Here is a 24,158-nt window from a genome sequence, read left to right on the forward strand (position 1 = left end):
GCGTATTCCACATATACACATGGTGACAAATGCATATACGCATACCCACATAAACACAGGTGCCCACACACATATACATGCACGTGCATGCCCACACACATGCACCCCTTCACATTATGCAGGCATGCACAAGCAGGAACACACACAAACACATGCACTGACACATAGACATGCAAGTCTATGTGTACATACACACACACATGCACACACATTATTTATCATGACTTGATTCCCACGGTGAGCTGGACACAAGCTCACACCAAAGACAGACGCCTCCCTGTCCCGGTATCCCGCACAGGCAGATGCAGTCTGTCTGGGGTGAAGGCCCACACACCATGTTTGGGCTTTCCCTTGGTGGCAGAGAATCATAAAATCACAGAAAATGAGGGTTGAAGGGAGCTCAGGAGGGCACATCTAGTGCAACCCCCTGCTCCAAGCAGGACCAGCCCCAACTCCATCATCCCAGCCAAACACAGTAGGAATGAGGCAGGTCATAGAGAAATGGGGCTGGAAGCAGCCTCCAGAAGTCACGTCTAGTCCGACCCCCACTAGGGCTTGGGTGAGGGGCTTTGGACAAGGACCTAAGTCACACGACAGCCGGGACCTATTGAGCACGGGAGTGAGGGTCACGGCCTCTGCATCAGAACTGCCTGCACCCTAAATGCTGGTTGCAGGTGAGAGAGGATCGGGGGAAAACCCAGGCACACTCTGCTCACTCTCCCCTCCAGCCTTTGGAGATGGAGCAACACAGACCCAGGTCTGACCCCATCCAACCCTGGCATTTCTCATGTCCGTATGACCTGCTGGGCCTGAAGGCCTGGGGGAGGCAAACGTGGAAGGGGCAGCAAGGTCGTATCCATCACACCCCATTGCCACCCACCGAGCATCTCCTCCATCCTCCCTTTGGTGACGGTCCAGCTAATGCACGCTCCTCTCTACAGGAGAAGCAGCTGCAGCCGTTCCCCAGAGAAGAGCAACCTCCATGGAGCAAAGCTCCCCGCCTTGCCCAGGCTTTGCAACCCCTCCAGCCCCTCCTGCTGCAGCCACTTGCTCCTTCGCCTGGCAGCAGCTCCTCCCTGCATCCCTGCCTGTGTCGTCACCAGCTGGAGTAAGAGCTGGGGGCGATCTTTGCGGGAGCTCAGTCTTGCTAGTGCTGCTTGCCGGGCAGGAGCCCTCAGCGTGGCCGGCCCAGGCACGAAGCCCAGTGGCCTGTTGGTGGGGGGAGATCCAGGCTGGTAACCCCCAGCAGAAGTGATGGGGTGTGTAGTGGGGGTGGCATGGACCCAGTGAAGCTCTCCTTCCCCATCGCCCAGAGGAACTTGGTCTGCACAGCGCCGAGCACGACTCCGGCTGGACACGTTGCACCCGGCCTCATTGCTCTCTTAGCCGGTAAGAGGGGCTCCTTCTAATGGGGGCAGGTTTGCATGCTGGGAGGTGACGGGGATGGGGCTTTGCATCGGGGGGGGTGCAGCAGATCACCCCGCAAACTCAGCCAGGGGGAAGTTTTCCAGCCAGTGGGTGAAGCGCCTTTTAAACCCCGTCTGCCTCGCACAGAGAAGTCCGGCCAGTTGAAGGGAGCGCTTCAGGCCGCTGCCTGGATATCGCTGTGCGCCACCATCACTTCCCAGCTCAGCCGCGGTGGGAGGAAAGTGTGTGTAGCCGTCCCGTTTCCATTCACCATCTCCCGGGGGTGTGACATGCGTGCCTCCGAAACGGAGCGCTGGCCGTGCGGCTGCCTTCCCCGGCTGCCCCTCTGTAGGACCTGCCTCGCAGGGGCTGCCAGGAGGGATTTACACACATGCATGGAGGAGGCTGACCTCAGCAGAAATACACACACACACACACACACACCCCTGGTCTAAGCGGCAATGTATTCGTTCACATGCACATGCACACGGAAACCCGCTCTAAGTAGCAATAGATTCACAGACACACTCAAAACCTCCAAGTAGCAATGTAGTTACAAACACACAGAAATCTGTGCTAAGTAGCAGGATATTCACAGGTGCACGCGCGTGCACACACACACACGAATGTGGAAACCAGTTCTAAGAAGCAATGTAGTCACAGACACACACACACACATACACACACACACAGAAACTTGTTCTAAGAAGCAATATCTTTACACGCACACAAGCACACACACAGAAACATGTTCTAAGAAGCAATATATTCATAGACACACCCACACACACACACACAGAAACCTGTTCAAAGTAGCAATATGCTCACAGGCACATACATGCACACACGCATAGAAACCCATCTTAAGTAGCAGTATATTCACAGACACACAAACACACAAAACCTGTTTGAAGAAGCCGTATCTTCACACACATGCAAGCACACATGCACACGCAGAGACACCTACTCTAAGTAGCCATACATTTGCACGTGCACACACACAAACCTGTTGTAAGTGTGTCTACAAACACATTCAGAGCCCTGTGCTAAGCGGCAAACAGAAAGCACGTAGAAACCTGTTCAAAGTAGTGAGTTACACATTCAGGTATGCACACACAGAGAACCCTATTCTATGCAGTAATATATTCACACACGCACACCCATCCTAAGCACTGCTTTGCAACTATTCAGACGGAACCAGCGATGTTCACCGGCTCCCAACTCATTGCATCAATGATTCAGCAAATAGCTCTCCCCATTTATGAGCCTGTCCCTCCTAGTGCAAGTGCCCAGCAGACAAATGCTTAAGTGACAAAACAGACGTGGATCTGAATGGAAAGGTGGACCAGAGGTGCCGGCAGCTGGAGGGTTTTTGGATGCTCTGAAGTAGCTGCTTGTAAGACAGCTGATGGGATCCAAGCTGAGCCATCCTCAAAAGCTACTGGGAGAGACGGGGCATAAAACATCCCCGATTAAGCCAGTGGTCCCCGGGAGCCCTCCCTGGGTGCTGCTCCCTGATACCCAGCGCCTTCCAGCTGGAAGGCAGCTCTAACGAGCCACAGTGTGTAATTAGATCAGTGCAAGGATGTTCTCAGGGCAGGTTTTGATACGTGTAGCCCAACGCCTGTGTGCACGAGATACGCACATTGCACCTACCAATGGGGTATCCACACACCAGCCCACCCGCTCACACACATTCCCCAGCACAGAGTTACACATCGCACACTGACCCGCACACACAGTCCGTTTACCCGTCACGAAGCAGGCATGATCCGCTGTCACAAAACAGCCATCCACACACACGACACATGCCAGTCATGCAACACCCAAACACACATGTGTGCACATACATGCCAAGCCATGCATTGCCCATGCACATAGACACACCTTACACATGCTAGTTGCACAGCACCCAATGCACAGAAGTGCCTAGTCACATAGATACACATGACACATACTGTTCACACAACAGTCAAACACACGCACACATACACACACACCATGCCATGCATCACCCATTCACATGGGCACACATTACATTTACTAGTCACGCACCACCCGACCACGCACATGCACGCACACTCCCCATTCCCAGACACCCATTGCACATACTACTAACACAGCACTCAAGCATTCACATGTACACAAACACACACGCACACAGATGCACATGACACATGCCCCTAACACAGCACTCAGACGTGCGCTCAAGCACAGACACACGCACACACTACATATATTAGTCATACAACACAAGTGTACACACTACTCATACACATAGACACATATGATGCACAATGTTAGCACAATCACGTGCACACACAGGACACACGCACATACACACACCTCACATTTACACCTTGCTCAAGCATCTACACATACATTACACCCATCGTAGTCACACAGTACTTATTACACGCACATGCATGTTCATTTTACATACAAGTATCTGAGTGCACTCCCTCCGTGCTTCGTACCAGGGGCTGGATCTCCTCCCTTGTCTCTTTTACGCGGCGGATACCCTGTCTCTGTTTATCTCAGTACAACTTTTCACCCTACAGTTGGTCTAAAATCCACAACTCCCTTCAGCCTCATGTTGTGCCCTGATGCCCACAGAGCCGGCAGATGCTTCAGGGTCCCTGGCATTCATGGCTAATTCTCCCCCTTATATTTAGATTTCTCCTCCATCGCTAGGGGCACCGTCCATGTAATTTTCTTTTCAACACACCCGAGCCATCATTCCTCCCTCCTTTGTTTCCAAACCCTTTCGCTGTCAATGCATTAATCAGCGCAGCAGCAAGTGGACAGATGCGGGGAGGATAATGACCAGCTAACACAGTCCTCTTCCAAACACGCTAGCTAATAAACAACCCCCTTGGGAAGCCGATCATTTCCCAGTTCAAGGCATCCTCATTACGTGCATTTGCTCGGAGAAAAATCGAGATCTTCCCTGTCTCTTCGGAGATGCAGAGGGTTGCGTGCTGCCCTGCTTCCTTGGGGCTGGAGGGCCTGCTTTGCGATCCAGTTCCCACGTGGCTGGGATCAGGGCGATAACCAGCTGGGCTGGAGGCTTGGATTCATTTGGAAAGCTGGTGAGAGAGGCGGTGTGTGCATGGATGGAGCGGGCAGCCTCGGGTGCACCGATTCACCTCTGCTTTTTGAGTGGATAGGATCTGCCGGTGGGACCCTTGCTCCAGATTCAGCGCCTGGTCGTTCTCCAAGCAGCTGGAGAATCCCTTCCCTCCCAAAGCGAAACAGCTGAAAACTTCCTTCACTGAAGTTGAGACAGACAGACCCATAGGCATGAGGCACGTACTAGTATAGATAAAAGAGAACAATAGAAAGAGGGGGTGTATGAGGATAGATAGATAGATAGATAGATAGATAGATAGATAGATAGATAGATAGATAGATAGATAGATAGATAGATAGATAGATAGATAATGTGTGTACTAGGATAGATAAAGAAATCATTAGAAAATGGGAGAGATAGATAGATAGATAGATAGATAGATAGATAGATAGATAGATAGATAGATAGATAGATAGATAGATAGATAGATAGATAGATAGATAGATAGATAATATAAGGTGTGTACTAGGATAGATAAAGTGAGCATTAGAAAATGGGGATAGACAGATGAGGGTAGATATGCAGGCAGGCAGGCAGATAGATGGATGCATGGATAAACAGACAGACGGATGGACAGGCAGGTAGATGGGTGGATGGACAGCTGGTCCTTTATTTCGGAGCTAAGTGATGCTAGCAGCCCCTCTGCGTTGTCCCCAGGGAACCAAATTTCCATGGTCCGAGGGCCTGCAGTGTCTCACTTGGAGGGAAGGCACCCGTTTTTCAAGGAGCAAGCTGAGAGGCACCAGGCCAGATCCAGCCTGGGCCCCAGCTTGTTGCTCCAGGGGTGCAGGGGAGGCGGGAAGCTGCCTACCAGGGCTTCCCTTTGCGGGGGACTCCCCAGATGGCCTCAGCGGCTGTTTGCTGCCCCCTCCCAGCTGCTGGCGTACTGGGCGTACTGGGGGATGTGCCCTGCAAGGATCTCAGCTAGCAGAAAGGCCTTCGGAGGCCAGCCCATTAGGAATAGGGTAGAGCTGAGGCTACTTTGATTTGTGCTGGGCCCTGGAGTGGAAAGCTGGTAGAAAGCCAGTTTCCCTCACCATCCTCTCCACGTGCGGTGGGTCTCCTCGGGCACGGAAGAGGAGCTAGACCACTTGCATCATCCTTTCACGGGCTGAGGGCACCTGGTTTCTGAGGCCTCAGGGACCAGACCCCTGGATGGCATCAAGACCCTTGCGTTCCCTCCGTCCTTCCCTCCTCTCCCAGCTATTCCAGGGCAGGGCATTTATCACCATGCATGATTTCTAGGCACCAAAGGCACTGCTTACACACTCCCAACACTATTCAGCCCATCCCAGCACACCTCGCGGGGGAAACTGAGGCACCACAGAGCTAAGCAACTTCTCCAGGGGTGCCCTAATGTTGCCCACAGGGAGAGCTGCTTTGCAGTGCGGATGGCAGAGCTGTTTACCGGGTCTGCAGTGATGCTGGCTCCGCTCCTCTCCCAGCCATGGTGCAAACCAGGTTACCACATCTGGCATCTCCTAGCTGGATGCTAGCAGCTGGATCCCCATGGGGATCTCCGCTTCCTGCTCTGCTCCAGGGTCCCGGGAGCTGGAACTGTCCCCCTTGCACTTGTGCTCCTCTAGTCACGCTATCTTGTAGGTAGACTCGAATCTGACCCTGAGGGGCAAACTTGCAAAGTATTTGGATGCTTTCCTCCTAGAGCAGAGGTGCTTTAGGTACTCCCCAGGGGATGAGGCGCCTAAAGTCTAATGTCTCTAAAATCTGTGTGCACAAGGAGACCTTTAGTGCCGACCAAGGGGTCTAAGCCATGTTTGCAAAGGGGACTTGGGAGTTTATGCAACACTTACCCTCGCTGTTCACAGGGCTTACAGTGAGATGAGAAAGGTATCCCTACTGCTAGCAACCCTATGCAACGGGGACCATCTCCCTGTGCCAGCCAGCCCTGGAGATGGGCAGTGGTGGATGGACCAGGGGGGCTGTTCTGACGTGGCTGCTCCCTGGCTCCGCACCACCCCAAATTACCCCGTCAGCTGCAGGGAGAAGGTGGCAATTAGCCTCCTGGACACTTCTGCAAAGCAGCTATTTTGCTTCCTTTAAATGTGCAGCACAGCTTCACCCACCTGCCAGGTGTGCGCGAGTGATGGGGAGTGACCACGGCACTGCACTCCTCTTTAGCATGCCTTCGGTGACCCAGCACCAGGCAGGATAGAGCCCAGGCCCTCCTATGGCCAAACACAGCCTCTGTAGGTGCATTGGAGAGCCCAGCAAGCAGCAAGGACCTGGTGCAGTGTCCTGCTTTGCAAAGGGACCTGCAAGGACGCCGATCCCTGCCTGTGGTGCGTGTGTGGTTTCCCACTCCCCGGACCCTCTGCTGCAAGGCTTTTCCTCTGCTCCTTGCTCAGCAGCACCCCATTGAATCTCTGGGGAAATCGCTTCTCTCTCCAGCCCCAAACCAGGGGGGACATCCAGCTATCCCCCAAAAGCAAAACGCTCCCTGTCCTCTCCCTCAGCCGCACCCACCACCTGGGGTCCTCCCTGAAATCAGCAGGGAGAAATGCCCCCACCCAGCTGGTGTAAATCAGCAAGGAAGGGGATGAGGAAAGAGCCTCAGCTGGTTCTGTGCGAGGCTGTGCTGGGTAAACAGGGGCAGGATTTGGCCCTCGCTCCAGCACGGGCTTTCTGTGCTCCTGGATGGCTCTGAATGGGCCTCTAACAGTCTCCTTTGCTTCTGGCTTTCTGGGAACAGGCTGTGATGGATCCCCCCGGATGCCTAGGACAGCCCCGGGCTCAGCGCCGACCGACACCAGGCCCCCTGCTCCGCTCTGAGGATGCCCGTGGGCCGGGAGCTGCCTTCCAGCAAGCTGCACCCTGAATGCCAGCCCCAGCCGGCGCCCTCGCCCATGGACCCGGTTGGCGCTGCTTAACACCCTGACCCATATCCCCCGCCTGGACCGCCCCAGCGCTCTCTCTGGCAAAGCCTTTGCAGATGCAAGCTGCCTGGCCGGGGCGTCGTGCCTGGGAGAAGAGCATGGGGAACATGGCTCGGGTCGCCGGGGCATCCCCAGCTGTGGGGAACGCGGTGGTGTGGTGCCTGGCCGTGCTCCAGTCAGGTAAGCGGCTTCTCGTCCAACGTCTCCAAGGTCCAGCGGCTTTTCCACCAAAAGCCAGGGGCCGTCCTCGGTAATTCACTCCGTGCCTCCGATCCTGCCTTCCCTTACGTGCCTTCCCACCGCAGCTGCCGGCAGGGCTCGAACCCAGCACCGTCCAGGGTCAGAGCAAAAGCATCTACTGCTTGAGTCCGAGGGGGAGCTCCTTCAGCTAGCAGCAGTAGTAAGCTATTGACATACCTGTCACTGCAAGGTGACAAATCCATGCACGCGTCCTAGTCGCTCCTCCCAAGATGGGCTGGTGGAGGGGGTGTCTTGATGGTGTCCCCTGTCTTGTCTAGCCAGGGGCAAAGGCTGCAAAGGCTTTGCCAGAGAGAGCTCTTTGATAGCATCCAGGGATCAACTGCAGATTGCACCACCGTGTGTTGCCTGTTTCTGGGCCCTGCCAACACACCAGCCCTGTGTAGCACACAGATGTCCAATGCCTTGCATCTGCTTTCTTCTCCATGCCTGGTTTCTTTGGATGCTTCCATCCAGTTTGAGCCAGGATGGCTGAGGATGTGGGCTGGAGCAGGGGAGGATGCAAGTGGAGGGATGGCTGTCTGGGTACCAGCTGTCAGGCCCGTATGGGAGCTGGGGCACTTGAGCCCAGGGGGGTGGAAACAGCTGAAACATGGCACTTACAGACCCTTGGGGAAGGGACGCTGGGTGCTCAATGGCAGAAGAGCATTGGTGTGGAGCATCGTGTCCAGCTTAGGGTGCTGCACTTCCCAAAATCACAGAAAAATAGAAAATGAGGGTTGCAGGGACCTCAGGAGGTCACGTCTCATCCAACCCCTGCTCCAAGCAGGACCAGCCCCAACTACATCATCCCAGCCAAGGCTTTGTCTACCCGGGTCTTCAACACCTCCAAGGATGGAGATCCCACCACCTCTCTGGGGAGCCTGTTCCAGTGTTTCACCACCCTCCTAGTGAGAAAGCTTTTCCTAATATCCTCCCCTGCTGCAACATGAGCCCATTGCTCCTTGTTCATCATCTGCCCCCACTGAGAACAGCCCAGCTCCATCCTCTTTGCAAACCCCCTGCAGGGAAATGAAGCTTGACATTTAATCACCTCTCTACACCATGCATCACTTGGAGAGTCCAGAAGAGAGCATCAAAAAATGGTGCAAGGTCTGAGGCAGAAAAGAGGAAGAACTGGGATCATGTCTGGAGCAGAGAAGATCAACAGGGGGTTTGATCACAGCCTGCAAATACCGGCAGGGCGGTTATCCAGCGGACAGAGGTAGACTTGTGTCTGTGGCTGTAGGGGACAGGACTAACAGCAATGGCCTCAAGCGAAATGGAGGTCGGAGATGAGGAGGGATTTGCTGGCTCTGAGGCTGCCCGGAGACGTGGCGGGATCTCCCTTGCAGGAAGTCTAAGAGCAGGGCAGAGAGACACGGGGTTGCACTGGGTCACACAGAGACAGCCCTGCCTGGGGCAGGGGCTTGAGCTAGATGGACACCGGAGGAGCATCATTTTGCTGTGAGTCCCTGACATGAGAGCGACCATCGCCATGCGCAGGGCTGAGCCTAGCAGAAGACAAGCACCACAGTGGCATCGGCCCCTGGTTTCTGGGACCAACAGCTTCCTTGCTTGGCAGGAAGATGGAGAGAGAAAGGAGCCAGTTACCCTCCATGGCATCTTCCCTTGGCAGCCTTGCTCCCATGGGCGATTGCTGCGGTGAGAGAAGTGCAGGGCAGGGGTCCCTCGCTTTGCTTCCCACCTTTCTGCTTCTTCTTTTTCCAAATTTCCAGAGGTAAAAGTGGGGGCAATGCTGGATTTTTTTTTGAGGGGGACCTCCTCCCTCCAGCCAGGGGCTGGGCAGTGATTGCCTAGCCTGTCTCCATGAGGAGCAGCCCAGGACCCAGCCCACCTCATCTCCCTAGGTTGCTGATTTCTGCCCTGTTGCTGCTCCATGAGACACATGATTTGCACTCAGGGCATGAGATCCTTGGATTTTTGTTGCAATCTGAGCCTGGAGCAGGGGGTATCCATTTGGGAGAAGATCCCTGGTGCTTGCTTTAGGGGTTGGCAGTGAATGAGTGGGGTAAGGGTGCAGATTCCTCTTCCCCACGTCCCCTAGGAGAGCAAAGCCTGATTAATGCCATGTTCGCAGCCCCGGGAAGCAGAGGGGAGCAGCACTGGGGTCGCGCGGTGAGTCCAAAGCTGAACTGAAGGCAGAGCCCAGGTGTCCACGGGGTTTAAGACCTGCTCATTGGGGCTCAGCGTGACGCCAGCCACCTTCCTCCCTCGTGCTAGCAGGGCTTGAACCCGGCACCTCCCAGGGCCCAAGGGGACTTGAGCCCATGGGGGAGCTGCTTCAGGTAGCAGCTGTAGTGAGCTATGGCTATACCAGCCTCTAGAAGGTGACAGATCCATGCACACGTCCTAGTCTGTCCTCCCAAAGCATCCCCCAGCAGCTTGGCAAACTCTTCCAAGGCTAAGCTGTTTGCACAAGGGTCCTTGCACTCCCGGGTGAAATGCAGCCACCTCTGGGGAGGAAAGAGGCACCTGCTTAAGCACTTTCGAAGGAGGAGGAATACAGAAACCGGTGAAGCCTGCAGAGAGAGGCCCAGGTGTGGTCCTGCCCCGGAGAATGACTTGTGCCCGTGTCTGTCCATCATCTCCATCGCAGCTGTCCTGGGTGCGCAAGCAAAGCCCCTGAGAGCTGAATCAGGTTGTCAGCCAGCGTACCTCCCCCACGCCAGACCTTTGGGCTGCCAGGTGCAGGGGACTAAGTCTGAGTCGAAAAAAGCTGGAGGATCCATGTTTTACCTCGTCCAAGAGGAATCACAGCTTTCCTTTTCTTTTTCCTTCTAAGTAAGACAAATCCCTGCCTCTCTCCCTTGTACAGAAAGAGCCCGAAGGCCGTAACAGATTCACAAGATGAATAGCCCAGATCCCAAATTGACTGCATGTGAAAACATCTCATGATTTTTTTACGGCAGGGTCATGTTTCATTTCTTCTTTTTTTTTTTTTTAAAGCCCGTGATTTCTGGAGGCTGAGGGCTAGCAGGGCTCCAGCCGGTGTGCTATGAAGTTGCTCGGATACAGATTTCATTGCAAGTGCCTCCATCTCTGCTTCCTCCCAGTCAGAGCAGGAAATTCCTCCCAGTTTGGAGCTGTCTCCCAGTCTGGGCTAGCATGATGGCAAGCAACCTGGCTAGGGTGCATGTGTCCCCAAACACCCAGCCCCTTGTATTGGACCGTGCCTGTTTGCCGTGTAGCGTGAAGGGGCCGGTGTGACGTGTCAGCGCAGTCGGCTCGGCGCTCCTGGCTATGCCGTCAGCTGCCGCGGGGGTTTCTTTAGGAGCATGCAACTGGACAGGAGCTCCTGGGTCCGCGTGTCGGGAGCAGGCCTGTCAGATAATTTTGCACACACGTCTTTCCCGCTCCATCAGAGCTAACTAGGTTGCTTGCGACCACTGCTCCTGCTGGCTGGAAATCACCTTCTCCCTTCCAGACTCATTGAATCACAGACAATGAGGGATGAAGGGAGCTCAGGAGTCACATCTAGTCCAACCCCTGCTCCAAGCAGGACCAGCTCCAACTACAGCATCCCAGACAAGGCTTTGTCTACCCAGGTCTTTAAGGATGGAGACTCCACAACTCTCTGGGTACCCTGTCTCAGTGCTTCATCACCCTCTTAGTGCAAAAGTTTTTCCTAATATCCAACCTCAGCCTCCCTTACCGCAGCCTGAGCCCATTGCTCCTTGTCCTGCCATCTGCCCCCACTGAGAGCAGCCCGGCTCCATCCTCTTTGCAACCCCTTGCAGCTCATCCATGGCCAATTCAGAGCACTGACACGTGCAACCAACTCCTCACACGTCCCACTGAGCTGTCCGTCCCGCCGTGCCTCTCTCTCTTCCCTCAGCCACCCATTTCCACACTGGTTTCCCTCCCCACCCTTCAGGCACTGGTCCAGCCGATTGCTACTGGGCCTCGATGCCAGGAGCTGGTAGCAAGGAAATGGGCTGTGTGGGGGAAGTAGCAAATGGAGGGGTTTAGCAGTGCATCTTGGCCAACACCTCAAGAACTGAACCGTGCCACAGAAAGCCATCACTACCTGAACCCAGGAGCTGGACGAGGCCCGGAACAGAGGAGGTGCCATGCATTTGCAGCGGGTGGAAGTGGAGCATGGATCCTGCGGGTCAGGAGCTCCCCATGACAGTCCCAACATGCCTAAGAGCAGTTGCTCTCCAAGCTTTTAGCCCTGAGGGCTAATGCAATGGCTTTTCCCAGCCAAATGGGCCATGCGGGTATGGCAGGTACGGCGTAAGTCTCAGCGAGGGGCTGGGCATGAATCCCCCCACCAACACGAGGATAGATGGACAGCGGCAGGGGGAGCTGAAATCCTTCCCTCTCCTCCAGGCGACTGACCAAGCAGCCGCAGCACTTGATCTCTCCTGACATGCATCTCCCCTCCCACGCGGAGGCTGGGGCCCAGACGGGCCCATCACGCCCCGGCACACGTGCGCACGGCGGCCCATCAGATGCAATGAGATCAAACGTGCCCGGCTGCCTGGCTTGGAGCAGGCTGCTTGGCACGGCCGAGCAGGGATGTGCTCGTGGATGCCCGGCTGTTGCATGAAGGAGCTGTGAGCGGGGGAAAGGGCAAACTCCTTAGGACAGGGGATGATTTTTTCAGGTCACTTGGATGCTTTTTGGCATGCATTGAGCAGCAATTCTGCTCCACCATGAATTGGGGGCCCTATAGCCTGATTGCCCGGAGATTTGGGGCATCCAATTCAAGAGGTTCACCTTGTTGGATGGCAGGGCAGGGTGTGCTCAGCACCAGGCTTGAGAGGGGCATGGGGAAGGAAACCCCCCCAGTCCATACCAGTCTGCCCATGAGGATCAAATCCCTTCTTGACCCCAAATGCAGCATCGGTCTGACCCTGAGTGCAGGGGCTTTGCATGACATACACCCCCCAACCCCTGGCCCAGGGGTCAGGCACCTGCTCCCCCGACATAGCCCCCTGCCCCTCTCCCCCCTCTGCCCCGTCCCCAGGTTTCCGGAGAGGTCCTGAGGCCACGGAGACGGGCTGAAGCCCATCCCTGACGTGGTTTTGGGGTCCGGTCTACGGGGACACTGCTCGGACAAGAAGCATCTACCTGCGTCCCGCTGGGGCTTCAGGGGCCTTGGCATGTCCCTGTGACGTGGGCGCTGTGGCTCAGCCCCGTGGCCATTGTGTCCCTCTCCGCAGCGCTGTCCCTGCAGGCCCAGACCCATAGCCACGCCGAGGAGCGCCTCTTCAAGTACCTCTTCAGTGGCTACAACCGCTGGTCGCGGCCCGTCCCCAACATCTCCGACGTGGTCATCGTGCGCTTCGGGCTGTCCATCGCCCAGCTGATCGACGTGGTAAGTACGCGGTGCCGGGCTCCGACTCCCCTCCCGCAGCCTCCGGTGAAGGCTCAGAGGCTGCTAATGCAATAGCCGGGCGAGGCCGAGCCCAGCCCCATGCTTCAGGGCACATGTGGCGGGGGTCAGGAAGAAAATCCTCTCTCTGCCAGGGTGACGTGGATGGTCTTCAATGGCTCTGCCACTGATTGACTGTGCGGCCTTGGGTGAGTCCCTTATCCTTGAACCTGCAGCCGCTAATGTGATGCAAACATTTAGCATCCAAAGGGACAGCGTTACATTTCTGTCTCCGTTCGTTGTTTGTAGTCCAGGGTCAGGCAAGAAGCAGAGACAGAAATGTGAGGAATACCAGGCGCTGCATCTGGGGAAGAGCTTCCGAGCACGTGCACGCAGGATGGGGATAAGTGGCCGGGCAGTGACGCTGTGGGGGTGGAGGTGGGGTGTTTCGGTGGAGCACGGACTCCATGCGAGTCAGCAGCCCAGCATGGAGCTGCATCTCCTGTCTGCCAGGGCAGACGGTCCCTGCCCGGTACTGTTGCAAAAACAAACAAAAAAACCCACGTGCAATTATGGGCTGAATGAACAGGAGCATCAAATGCAAGACGTGGGGGGTGAAGGTACCGCTCTACCCCGAGCTGCAATCTGGGGTGCACTTGCGGACTCTGCCTTTTCGTAGGGATGTCGAGAAACTGGAGAGGATCTCGAGGTGAGCAGCGAGGATGACACGGGCTGGGATGCAAACATGCGAGGAAAGACTGAGACAGGGAGGTGGGTTTAGGCTGCACAGGAGATTCAGAGGCAGCTGTTTTCCCTGGACAAGCAGGACCCAATGGGTTCATACTGCAGCAGGGAAGACTGAGAGCTCCCTAATGGTCAGAGCGGCAGGAGGGCAGCACCAGCTGCCCAGGGGAGAGGTGGAGTCTCTATCCCTGAAGGTTTCCAAGCAGGGCTGAGGTTTCCAGTCCATCAGGGCTGGGGTAGAGGGAGCAGACCCTTCCTAACCCTGCAGGTCTGGGGTACATTAAGAGCAAAGCCATTGCTGGAGACCCCAAACGAAAGCCAAGGGGCCACCGAGCCGTTCACAGCAACGACTCCTCCAGCAGCTCAAGACAGACGCTCGTGGCCGGGGAGTGCAGCACTCGAGTAAATCTCAGCTGACACCCCATCCAGCAAGAGAAAGGCCTTCAGCGCCCAGCAGTTAACAAAAAGGGACAGCGTGGCATCTGCAGAAAGGGCAGGGAAAAAACTGACCGCTGTGAGCCTTGTAAATCAGGGGTGCTGATCAAACTGGGGGCAACTAATGCCACAGCCCTAAGCTGGAGGGTATGGCTTGCTAGTCTGTCTGGGCTGCGGGGCCAAAAGGGACGAGCTTCTGTTCTTTGCAAGGCTCCTAATAGGCAATTTTAGGGCTGTATTTAGAAACCTGATAGGATTAAATGTGGGCCTGGAAGGGAGCTCCCGAGGTCCCATCTCGTCCAGCCCCTGCCTGAGGCAGGATCAGCCCTGTCCAAGCCATCCCAGATGCATCCATCACCTAAACCCTTAGTAAAACTACCGTCAACTCTTACATCACACCTGACCCTGCCACGGGGAAAGCAGGGGGACAGCGGCAGCCAACATCCTGCTGCTGCAAAGGTTGTTCATATAAGCTCGAGAGATGCCAGGAAGAGGCCGTGCCCCCACTACAGACCAGTCTGTACCAATATGACCAGGGGAAAAATCCCTGTCCCCCAAAAGGACATCGGTGTGATGCTGAGTGGAGAGGCAAGATGCTCTAGCCAGGACCCTCTGGGTTTGAATCCCAGCAGGAGCATTGGCACAGCCCAGTCCCCATCCTTGAAATAAGCAGTAAGATCCATGAAAGGACCTAGGGGCTGGATCCTACCCCAGCCGAGTCTGCATGCACACATGGGTCAGACGTCCTCCTCCTCCTTGCTGGTCTTGAAGGCTGTAGTGGCAGCATGTTACCGAAGCGGGTGCATTTGTGGATTTGCAAGTACTGAAAGGAGATAAATTAGGATCCTCCTGAGCTCACTCGGGCATCTCGTAGGTGAGACATGGGCTGGGCACTTTCTGGTTCAGTTAATGGGGTGCAACGGGGTGCTGGCTGCAGCCAAGGCTGGGGATGGGACTTAGAAAACTCAGGAGTTTCTAGTTAGAGGGTCTTGCCTCTCTGCTCAGGGTCAGACTGATGCTGCATTGGGGGTTAGGAAGGGATTTTATCCCTGTGGTCAGACTAGTACTGTCTTGGAGGGGGTTGCCTTCCTGTATAGCCGGAGCATGGCCTCGACCTGGTATCTCTCGAGTGCATTTTAGCACCCACCATAGCAGCAGGACACTGCCAGGCTTTGCCCCTCTGCTTTACCTGGGGCAGGTTTGGGTGTCTCTGGGCAACACGCCTTGTAGCTCTGCAGCATCCCATGGCAGGACACAGGATGTGGTCATCCCCCTGCTTTTGGGGCAAGTGAGGTTGTGCTGGATGTGATTTTACAGGGTGGACAGTGCTAAGTGATGCCAGGCAGGTGAGTGATTTGTGCAGCCAGGCAGGCCCTGCTACAGCGTAAGCAACCGGGCCGACCCTGGGACCGGCAGCGCGGTCCACAGCGACGCGACCTGGGTGCTGAGCTTCTGCGTGAAGTGGGGAGCGCTGTGAAGGTGCAGGCGAGGGCGGACGGGTGTCAGGCTGAGCTTCCTTCAGCAGCATTGCACCCATCTCTCAGAAGGGACTGGGGTTTTTAACCCCCTCGTGCTCAGCACGGCTGGTTACGGATGCCCTGGCCGGGGGTGCCCTGGGGGCCCTGATCCTGCACAGCTGCACTTGGCGGAAGTTAAGCACGAGCATAAGTATCTGCAGGAAAGGGCTGGTCCCTGAGCCGGCGCTGGGCACATCGGCCGTGTGACCCAGCCAAGCAGCCATCAGCCGGTCATTGTTGTTACCCAACAGGTTTGAGAGTCTTTTCATTTGCTACAAGCACCAGACTCGATGGATCAGGAATAGCCCGCCTGCCTGCACATCTATCCTTACACGTATCCTCCATCCATCCATCCATCCGTCCATCCATCCGTCTAGCTGTCTATCTATTTGTCCTTATACAAACTGTTCATCCATCCATCTATCTTTAAAATTAACCTCCTCTATCTATCTATCTATCTATCTATCTATGCTTATACATATCCTCCCTCCATCCATCAATCCATCCATCCATCCATCCATCCATCCATCCATCCATCCATCCATCCATCCATCCTCCTACATACCATCCATCCATCCGCCCTATCTATCTGTCTGTCTATCTACTGTCATACTTCTCCTTCATCCATCCATCTATCCTTAAAATTACCATCTATCTATCTATCTATCTATCTATCTATCTATCTATCTATCTATCTATCTATCTATCCTTATACATAGCCTCCATCCATTTGTCTATCCACTTATGCTATATCTATCCATCTAGCCTAAAATTATTCTTCCTCTCTTTCTCTCTTTCTTTCCTTCCCTTCCTGCCTGCCCATACACACTAGTGTTAATGATGCCAGCCCCAGCCCGCTGTGGCCCAGAGGCGAAGGTGGCTGGCGTAGAGAGGGTGGCAGCTCAGCCCCTCGCTGAACGGGCCCCATGAAAGCTCCTGGTTTCACCTCTGAGGCTGGTTCCCTTCAGGCTAACCCCACTCTCTGTCTCCTGTGCCCTAGGACGAGAAGAACCAGATGATGACCACGAACGTGTGGCTGAAACAGGTGAGGCCCATTTCCCAGGGGGGCACAGAGGGGACGGGTGCATGTCCTGGGTGACAAGGGGATCTCCGGAGGTTTGAGAAGTAGGCTGTAGGCTGCACCCCGTGGGGCTGGGAGACTCACAAAAGCAACCTTGGCGGCTGGTTTCAGCCTTGGCCCGCTTTGTCTGGACTAAAGCCGGTCAGAGAAGACCTGGTCACAGTTCCTGGCAGCTTTCCCCTTGTGGGAACAGCTCTGCTCCAGCCTGGGCGAGGGGCTGAAGGCTGCCCGCATCCCGGCCCCTCTCCCCACTGCAGCCTTTGGCAGGGGCTGAGCCACCCACCAGCAAACCAGCCTGAGACCCCCTTTCTGTGTGCCCGCTGCCAGGAGTGGAGCGACTACAAGCTGCGCTGGAACCCGGCCGACTTCGACAACGTCACCTCCATCCGCGTGCCCTCGGAGATGATCTGGATCCCGGACATCGTGCTGTACAACAAGTAGGCAGTGCCCGGCTCGTGGCAACAGGGCAGGGAGGTGCAATTCCCAATGCAATCCCGAGAGCCTGGCCGTGCTTTCCATTGCCAACCAGGAGCAACCCCAGGAAAGCCAACGGGGCTGCCATTGCCTCGCTGTCCCCTTGTATTTCCCAACCCTCCTATAACCCGTATTAGCTTCTAAGCTCTTTAAAATGGGGATCATCTCTGGTCTGGGTTTGTACAGCGCCTTGCACACCGGGGTGCTGGTCTCTGCCTGCGACTCCAGTGACGCTGTATTTTCTCACATACAACATGCAAACTTTTCCCCCAAGCTGCTGGAAATTGGAGAGCGTTTTTTATGTGAGGAAATACCGTGATCACCTGCTGCTTCTGCTGCAGCTTGCCTTGGGGAAATGCCCAGCTTAGCAGCATTTTAAAGGAAAGATTGGGGTGGTTTTTTTTACAACTTCTTCGTTCTGCTCATCTAAAGCAAAGTGCATGTCTATCTGTCCTTATACAAACCCTTCATCCATTCATCTATCCTTAAAATTAGCCTCTATCTATCTATCTATCTATCTATCTATCTATCTATCTATCTATCTATCTATCTATCTAGGGGTGTGTTGCATGCAAAGAAAAACAGTGCATGTAATAAAAAGCTGGCAGACTTCATCCAACTCAGCACAGGCAGGGTCAGGGCAGACACAGCCTCAGAGGCTCCCCCCCCCCTCCGTCTTAAATTTGGGTGTTGCTGCCACCTCGCGCCCACTGGCAGTGACTGCAGAGCATGTCCCACCGGCCCGGAAGCAGGGGGGCGACTCCTTCCAAGTGCCCTCCAGCTTTGCAAAGTTGCCCAGGGACCCCATGTCAGAGCCCCGTACTGCTTAGGGACCGTCCGCCCTAGCCGACAGGAGATGCACCTCCATGCTGGGCTCAGGCCGTGCCTTTGCCCTTCTGTGTAGCATGGTTCTCCCTTGGTGTCTGGCAGAAACCCAGCTGGGCTGTGTTGCAGACGTGGCTTAGGAAGCCAGGAATGGAGTTCCCAAGGGATTTAGGTGCCTGTCACCCCATGGTTGCACCCCCTTTTGCCACCCTGAGCCTTGCTGGTGTCCTCTGAAGTACTAGGTGTTGGCCACAGCTAAGGTTGGGGGGTTGGCTGGGGTACCCTGATGTTCCTGCTGGCATCTCTCCAACCCAGAAAGGCCTGGCTGGGGGGTAGGTTTTATTCCTGCATTTGGGGTCAGATCCATCACCCGACAGAGGTCAAGAAGGAGTTTTTTGCCCCAAGTCTGGATTGTGGGGTCCAGACTATAATGTCCTTTTCCTCCGGTCCTCTGAGCATTTATGAATGGACTCCTCTCTTGCATTCACCTATGGCAGGCTGTAGGATGGGGTTGGGGTGAATGGGGTTGCAAGGGTGACTGGTCTCTAGGGTCAAGTGGGTTCCTGTGACTCTATGGCCAAGCAGGCCCTGTCCAGCCCTACACGAACCCATCCTCCACATTAGCTCTGCCAATGCATTTGGCCCCACCAGTCCTTTCCACCCCTCTGACTCCCGCGGTCCTGTGCCCCCCTCTCCAGCGCCGACGGGGAGTTTGCAGTGACCCACATGACCAAAGCCCACCTGTTCTCCAGCGGGCGGGTGAAGTGGGTGCCGCCGGCCATCTACAAGAGTTCGTGCAGCATCGACGTGACCTTCTTCCCCTTCGACCAGCAGAACTGCAAGATGAAGTTCGGCTCGTGGACCTACGACAAGGCCAAGATCGACCTGGAGAGCATGGAGCGCCAGGTGGACCTGAAGGATTACTGGGAGAGCGGGGAGTGGGCCATCGTCAACGCCGTGGGCACCTACAACACCAAGAAGTACGACTGCTGCGCCGAGATCTACCCCGACATCACCTACTGCTTCGTCATCCGCCGCCTGCCCCTCTTCTACACCATCAACCTCATCATCCCCTGCCTCCTCATCTCCTGCCTCACCGTCCTGGTCTTCTACCTGCCCTCCGACTGCGGGGAGAAGATCACGCTCTGCATCTCCGTGCTCCTCTCCCTCACCGTCTTCCTGTTGCTCATCACCGAGATCATCCCCTCCACCTCCCTGGTCATCCCCCTCATCGGCGAGTACCTCCTCTTCACCATGATCTTCGTCACCCTCTCCATCGTCATCACCGTCTTCGTCCTCAATGTCCACCACCGCTCGCCCAGCACCCACAAGATGCCCAGGTGGGTGCGTGGCGTCTTCCTGGACTTCATCCCCCGTTGGCTCTTTATGAAGCGCCCGCCCGGCGCAGGGATGCTGCTGGGACAGTATGGCCCGCCCGGCGCCCACCTCAGCACCTCCCGGTGCTGGCTGGAGACAGACGTGGACGACCAGTGGGACGAGGAGGAGGAGGAGGAAGAAGAGGAGAGTATGCGTCCCTGCAGCTCCCGCGGCCACAGCCTCCAGCACCGCTACAGCTGCGGTCGCCACCTGGGCAGGGTGCCGGGGAGCCAGGCCCAGCGGCCGCCCACCAAGGGGGACAGCCTGGGGCCCGATCCCGGCTTGCTGCTGTCTCCTAGCCTGCTGCGAGCCTTGGAGGGGGTGCACTATATCGCCGACCATCTGCGGGCCGAGGATGCTGACTTCTCGGTGAGTGGGAGCCCCGTGGGCTAGCCCTGGGAGATTAGGAGAGCTATGAACACAGGGGAAAGTATCCTGTTGCCTTTTGATCCATCCACGGTGCTGCCGCACCTTGCCCCCGGTGCTCAGCTCTGGTCCCCGCACCTCCAAAAGGAGGTAGAAGAAGCAGAGAGGGTGCAAAGGGCGACAAGGATGATGAGTGGCATGGGCAGGGGGGGCTAAAAGAGGCCAGGCCTGTTCAGTGTAGAAAGAGATGCTGGAGGTGGGGACATGAGAAGGGTTTCCAGGAAATGAAATGGGGAAGAAAACGTCATGAGGGATTTCTTATTGTCTCTCACCGCACAAGAACGAAGGGTCACAGCATGAAAGAAGCAGGCTAAGTTTAAAGCTAGCCCCAGGCAGGTCTTTTTCCACCCAGCGTGGCATTAAAGTGGGGGTTTGTGGCCACCAGATGCAGTGGGACATCCAGCCACATCCACCAAGGGACTGGACACGGGCCTGGAGGAAAGGGGCATCGGTCACTATTGAGCACAGGAGTGAGGGGTGCTGCAAGGAGTGAGCCCCCCTCCTTGGACTTTGCAGGGTGTGAATCACAGCGGCATTGCACGCGGGGTGTGTGACACATTGGAAAGGGGAGCGAGTGCGTTGGGGGGAAGTTTGCACAGCAGCAATCCAGCTCCAGTCCAAGAGAGGCCTGTGGCTGGACCAGCGATTCATGCTGGTGTCCAAGCCCTGGGCCAAGCCACTGGCCCTCCATGGCTGCACCGGGGTCCCATCTCTCTAACCTCCCTGATTCCCATCCGCTCGCAGGTGAAGGAGGACTGGAAATACGTCGCCATGGTCATAGACCGGATCTTCCTCTGGATGTTCATCATCGTCTGCCTGCTGGGGACCATCGGCCTCTTCCTCCCCCCGTTCCTGGCCGGGATGATTTAGGTGGCGCTGCTCACACCTTGCACAGCCTGGCCTGATGCCGGGATCTGCAGAGCCAGGTGGGATGAGCACGGCCCCTCGAGGACCCAGGTGGGTACACTCCTCCCGGCGGGGCATCAGGCCGTGGGCGATGGCAAGAGGCACCTGGCTTGTGCCAAGGAAAGCCCGTGGACTTTTTCCTCTGCTGGACACAGCAGTGGCTGGACCAAGGGAACAGAGGGCACTTTGGGCTTGAAATGCACTCAAGCTAGGCGGACACAGGGTGCCTTGCTCAGGCTGGTTTGCAGACCGAGTTCCTCTGAGTTTCTTGGCCAACTCCAACCCCTTCCCCATCCACCGTGCCCCCAGACATAGCTGCAAGAGGCACCGTGTGCTCCAGCCCTGCCTCTGCCCCTCTGAGATGCTGTTGGACGCCGGGCCTGGAGCTTGAGAGACCTCCGGGTCTACCCCAGCGGGGCGGCCAACACGGAGCCTCTGTGGATGGATCCATGCCCAGGTTGGCCTAGCCCAGGTGTGAGAAGCCAGGCTGCAAAGCCCCTCTCTTCCCCACACTTGCGGGCATGGGTGGCTAGGCTTCTGGGGGCAAGGAGGGTGGGACCTCACCTGCTCCAGCCCCCTGTGATTGCATTGCACGAGTCCTCTTACACGGCCATCAAGGCCGATCTTCGAGGCAAGGCTTGGGAGGACTCTTTCCAGGCCAGCGCATCAGCATGAATCATCCTCGCACAAGAGGGCTGGGAGGCCAGCCCCAGGCTCCGGCACAGACCTCCAGCTGGAGGAGGAAACCTGGGATGTGACCTCAGAGAAGTGGGGCATGTATGGATGGGGAGAGTAGTGGCTAAGGGAGACCCCCCGCCCCCCATGCTAACACTGCAGGTGAGCCCACCTTGGACACACACCCATCCACTATAGCTATCCTGCCCCTTCCTCGTCCTCCCCAAAAGCTCTTGATGGGACCCAACCTGTAGAAAAATCCCCCTTTCTGAAGGCAGCATATGTTCTTCCAAGCAACCACGGGTTCCTCTGAGCAGTTTAGGTGCAACTTTTTGCAAAAGGCTGGGGGTTTCCTCCAAATAGGGTGTCCCCCCGCACCCCCAGATCCCATCTTCTGGCTTTTCCTGCCTTTGATTTTCCAGGGAGAAGGCATGCACGCACGCGCGTGTGTGTATGTGTGCATAGGGAAGGAGAGAATCTGAATGAAATCCTCTATTCACACGGAGACCAAACCAGTTTCCCCCCCACAAGGTTGACTCTTTCCCAAGCAGGACAACCCATTTGAAGTTCATTTCAGTGATAGGGGAAGAAAAAACCCCACTTGCTGTTTTTCAGTTCCCCCCCTCCTACAAATGGGTAACTTGCACAGCTCCCCTGGGAGCCCATCTTGCCATTTTCCAGAGGGAGGGAAACTGAGGCACGAAGGATGCTTGACCCTCTGGGGCTGTGCTGGGTCTCCGGGACAGGGCGCTGGTCACAGGGGAGGGCTCTAAGCAGCTCCAAGGACCCAGGAGTCCTCACTGCCAGGTCTCCCAGTCTCACCAGCAGGCTACCGCTGAGGGGGGCCTGGTCTGTGCACAAACTCCCCCTTGATCGTGGCGGAGATGCACATGAGCAACACTGAGACCAATGTGCAAAGTAACCTGTTCACAACAGTCCCCTTTGGTCTTGCACAACACCCTCTCTCCCATCACAGTGGACCCCGTGCACTTCATGGGGTCTGACACTGGACCCAGCCTGCCACCATCTCCTGCCGGCTAGCAGGACCATCCCCGTGCCAACCCTGCCAGCTACGGAGCTGGCATCTCCCAGCAGTCCCTAGCTGATGAAGGCAGTGCATCATGGTACTGCATTTATCAGCTCCTTAAACCCTGGCTGCCTGTGCGTGGTGGGTCCATCACCCCCCTGCTCTGATTGCTGGAAGCCTCCTCTTTTTTTCCAGCCTCCGCGTATTCAGATCAAAAGGACGATGGTTTGGACAGGTCTGACCCTGCCCCAGACAGGGGTTGGACTAGATGTGACCTCCGCAGCTCCCTGCTTGCCCCACAGCTCTACAGGTCCTCATTTACAGCTTCCCAAAAAACCCCCGACCTTCCCCCCATGCTTCTGCCATGTCCTGCGGGCCTGGGGTCCAGCCAGGGAGAGGTCATGACTGCACACGGGGGAGAAGACCTGGGCTGTACACACTAGCACAAAAATGAGCTGGAATAAACTTTTTCAACCCAGTAGGATTTAGGGCCTGCAGCATATGCATGTGCCAGGCTGTCCATCCAGGACACGGCGGGTGTATGTGACTCGATGGGCAAGTGTGGGTGGACACAGGGGTGTGTTTCTGGCTGGGTGCATGAGGGGTGTGCGTGTGTGGAGGGTTGGGGGGGTTTCCGGCTAGATGTACAAGAGGTGTGTGTATGTGTGTTTCTGGCTAAATGCATAATGCGGGGGTGCGTGTGGGTGTGTTAGTATCTTGGGCATATATGAAGGGTGTTTGCATGGGTGGGTGGGAAGGTTTCTGGCTGGGTGTATAATAAGATTTTGTGTGTGTGTGTGTATGCGTGTGTGTTTCTGGCTGGGTGTATATGAGGTGTGAATGTGTTTCTGACTACATGTATGATGATAGGGCTGTGGGGGAGTGTGCGGATGTGTTTCTGGATGGGTGTATGAAGGATGCGGGTGTGTGTGGGGGGGTCCATTTCTGGCTGGATGCATAATGAGGTGTGCATGTGTGTGTGTGGTGTGTGGGTAAGTTTGTGGCTGATATATGATAAGGGATGTGTGAGTGTGTGTGTGTGGCTGGATGTATAATGAAGTGGGTGTGGGGTAGGTGTGAGTGTGTGTGTGTGTGTGTGCACATATATGCTTGTGTTTCTGGCTGGATGCATAAGGTGTGTGTGTGGGTATGTTTCTGCCTGGATATATAATGAGGGATGTATGTACATTTGTGGTTGAATGTATAGTGAAGTGTGTGTGTGCGTGCACGCACGCTTCTGGCGGGATGTATAATAAAGTGTGTGGGTGGGTGTGTGTTTCTGGCTGAAATATAATGAAGTGGGTGTGTGTGCTTGTGACTGGCTGCATAATGAAGTGTGGGGTAGGTGTGAGGGTGTGGGTGTGTGTTTCTGGGTGGATATATCATGAGGTGTGTGTGTGTAGGTACGTTTCTGGCTGATCTGTAATGGGGGTGGGTGTGTGTGTTTGTGAGTGGCTGAATAATGAAGTATGTGTGTGTAGGGGTAGGTGTGAGGGTGTGTGCATGGGTGTGTTGGTGGCTGGATGCATAATGAAATGTGTGGTTGTGAGGTTAGGTGTGATGGGGTGTGTGCGTGTGTGCATATGCATGTGTTTCTGGCTGGATATATAACGAGGTGTGCGGGGGTATGTTCCTAGCTGATATATAATGAGGTGG

At 55.7% G+C, this 24,158-nt stretch overlaps 1 protein-coding gene across 2 annotated transcripts; it reads left to right on the forward strand.

Annotated features, from left to right (window-relative positions):
* Window positions 1–1,088: 1,088 nt before the first annotated feature.
* Window positions 1,089–22,983, forward strand: CHRNA2 (cholinergic receptor nicotinic alpha 2 subunit). 2 transcript variants are annotated; one of them, XM_006274660.3, is made up of 7 exons: window positions 1,089–1,389; window positions 7,251–7,614; window positions 12,864–13,018; window positions 16,712–16,756; window positions 17,120–17,229; window positions 18,790–19,837; window positions 20,639–22,983. In XM_006274660.3, the coding sequence occupies exons 2-7, from the start codon at window positions 7,491–7,493 to the stop codon at window positions 20,762–20,764; spliced, it is 1,608 nt and encodes a 535-aa protein (XP_006274722.2). In that variant the 5' UTR covers window positions 1,089–1,389; window positions 7,251–7,490; the 3' UTR covers window positions 20,765–22,983. The 2 variants fall into 2 exon arrangements, with proteins under 2 accessions (XP_006274722.2, XP_059584082.1); XM_059728099.1 differs by lacking the exons at window positions 1,089–1,389; window positions 7,251–7,614; window positions 12,864–13,018; window positions 16,712–16,756 and having other exon boundaries at window positions 17,148–17,229; window positions 18,926–19,837.
* Window positions 22,984–24,158: the final 1,175 nt, after the last annotated feature.

This window comes from Alligator mississippiensis, chromosome 1, assembly GCF_030867095.1.
Source record: "Alligator mississippiensis isolate rAllMis1 chromosome 1, rAllMis1, whole genome shotgun sequence".
Lineage (NCBI taxonomy): Eukaryota > Metazoa > Chordata > Crocodylia > Alligatoridae > Alligator > Alligator mississippiensis.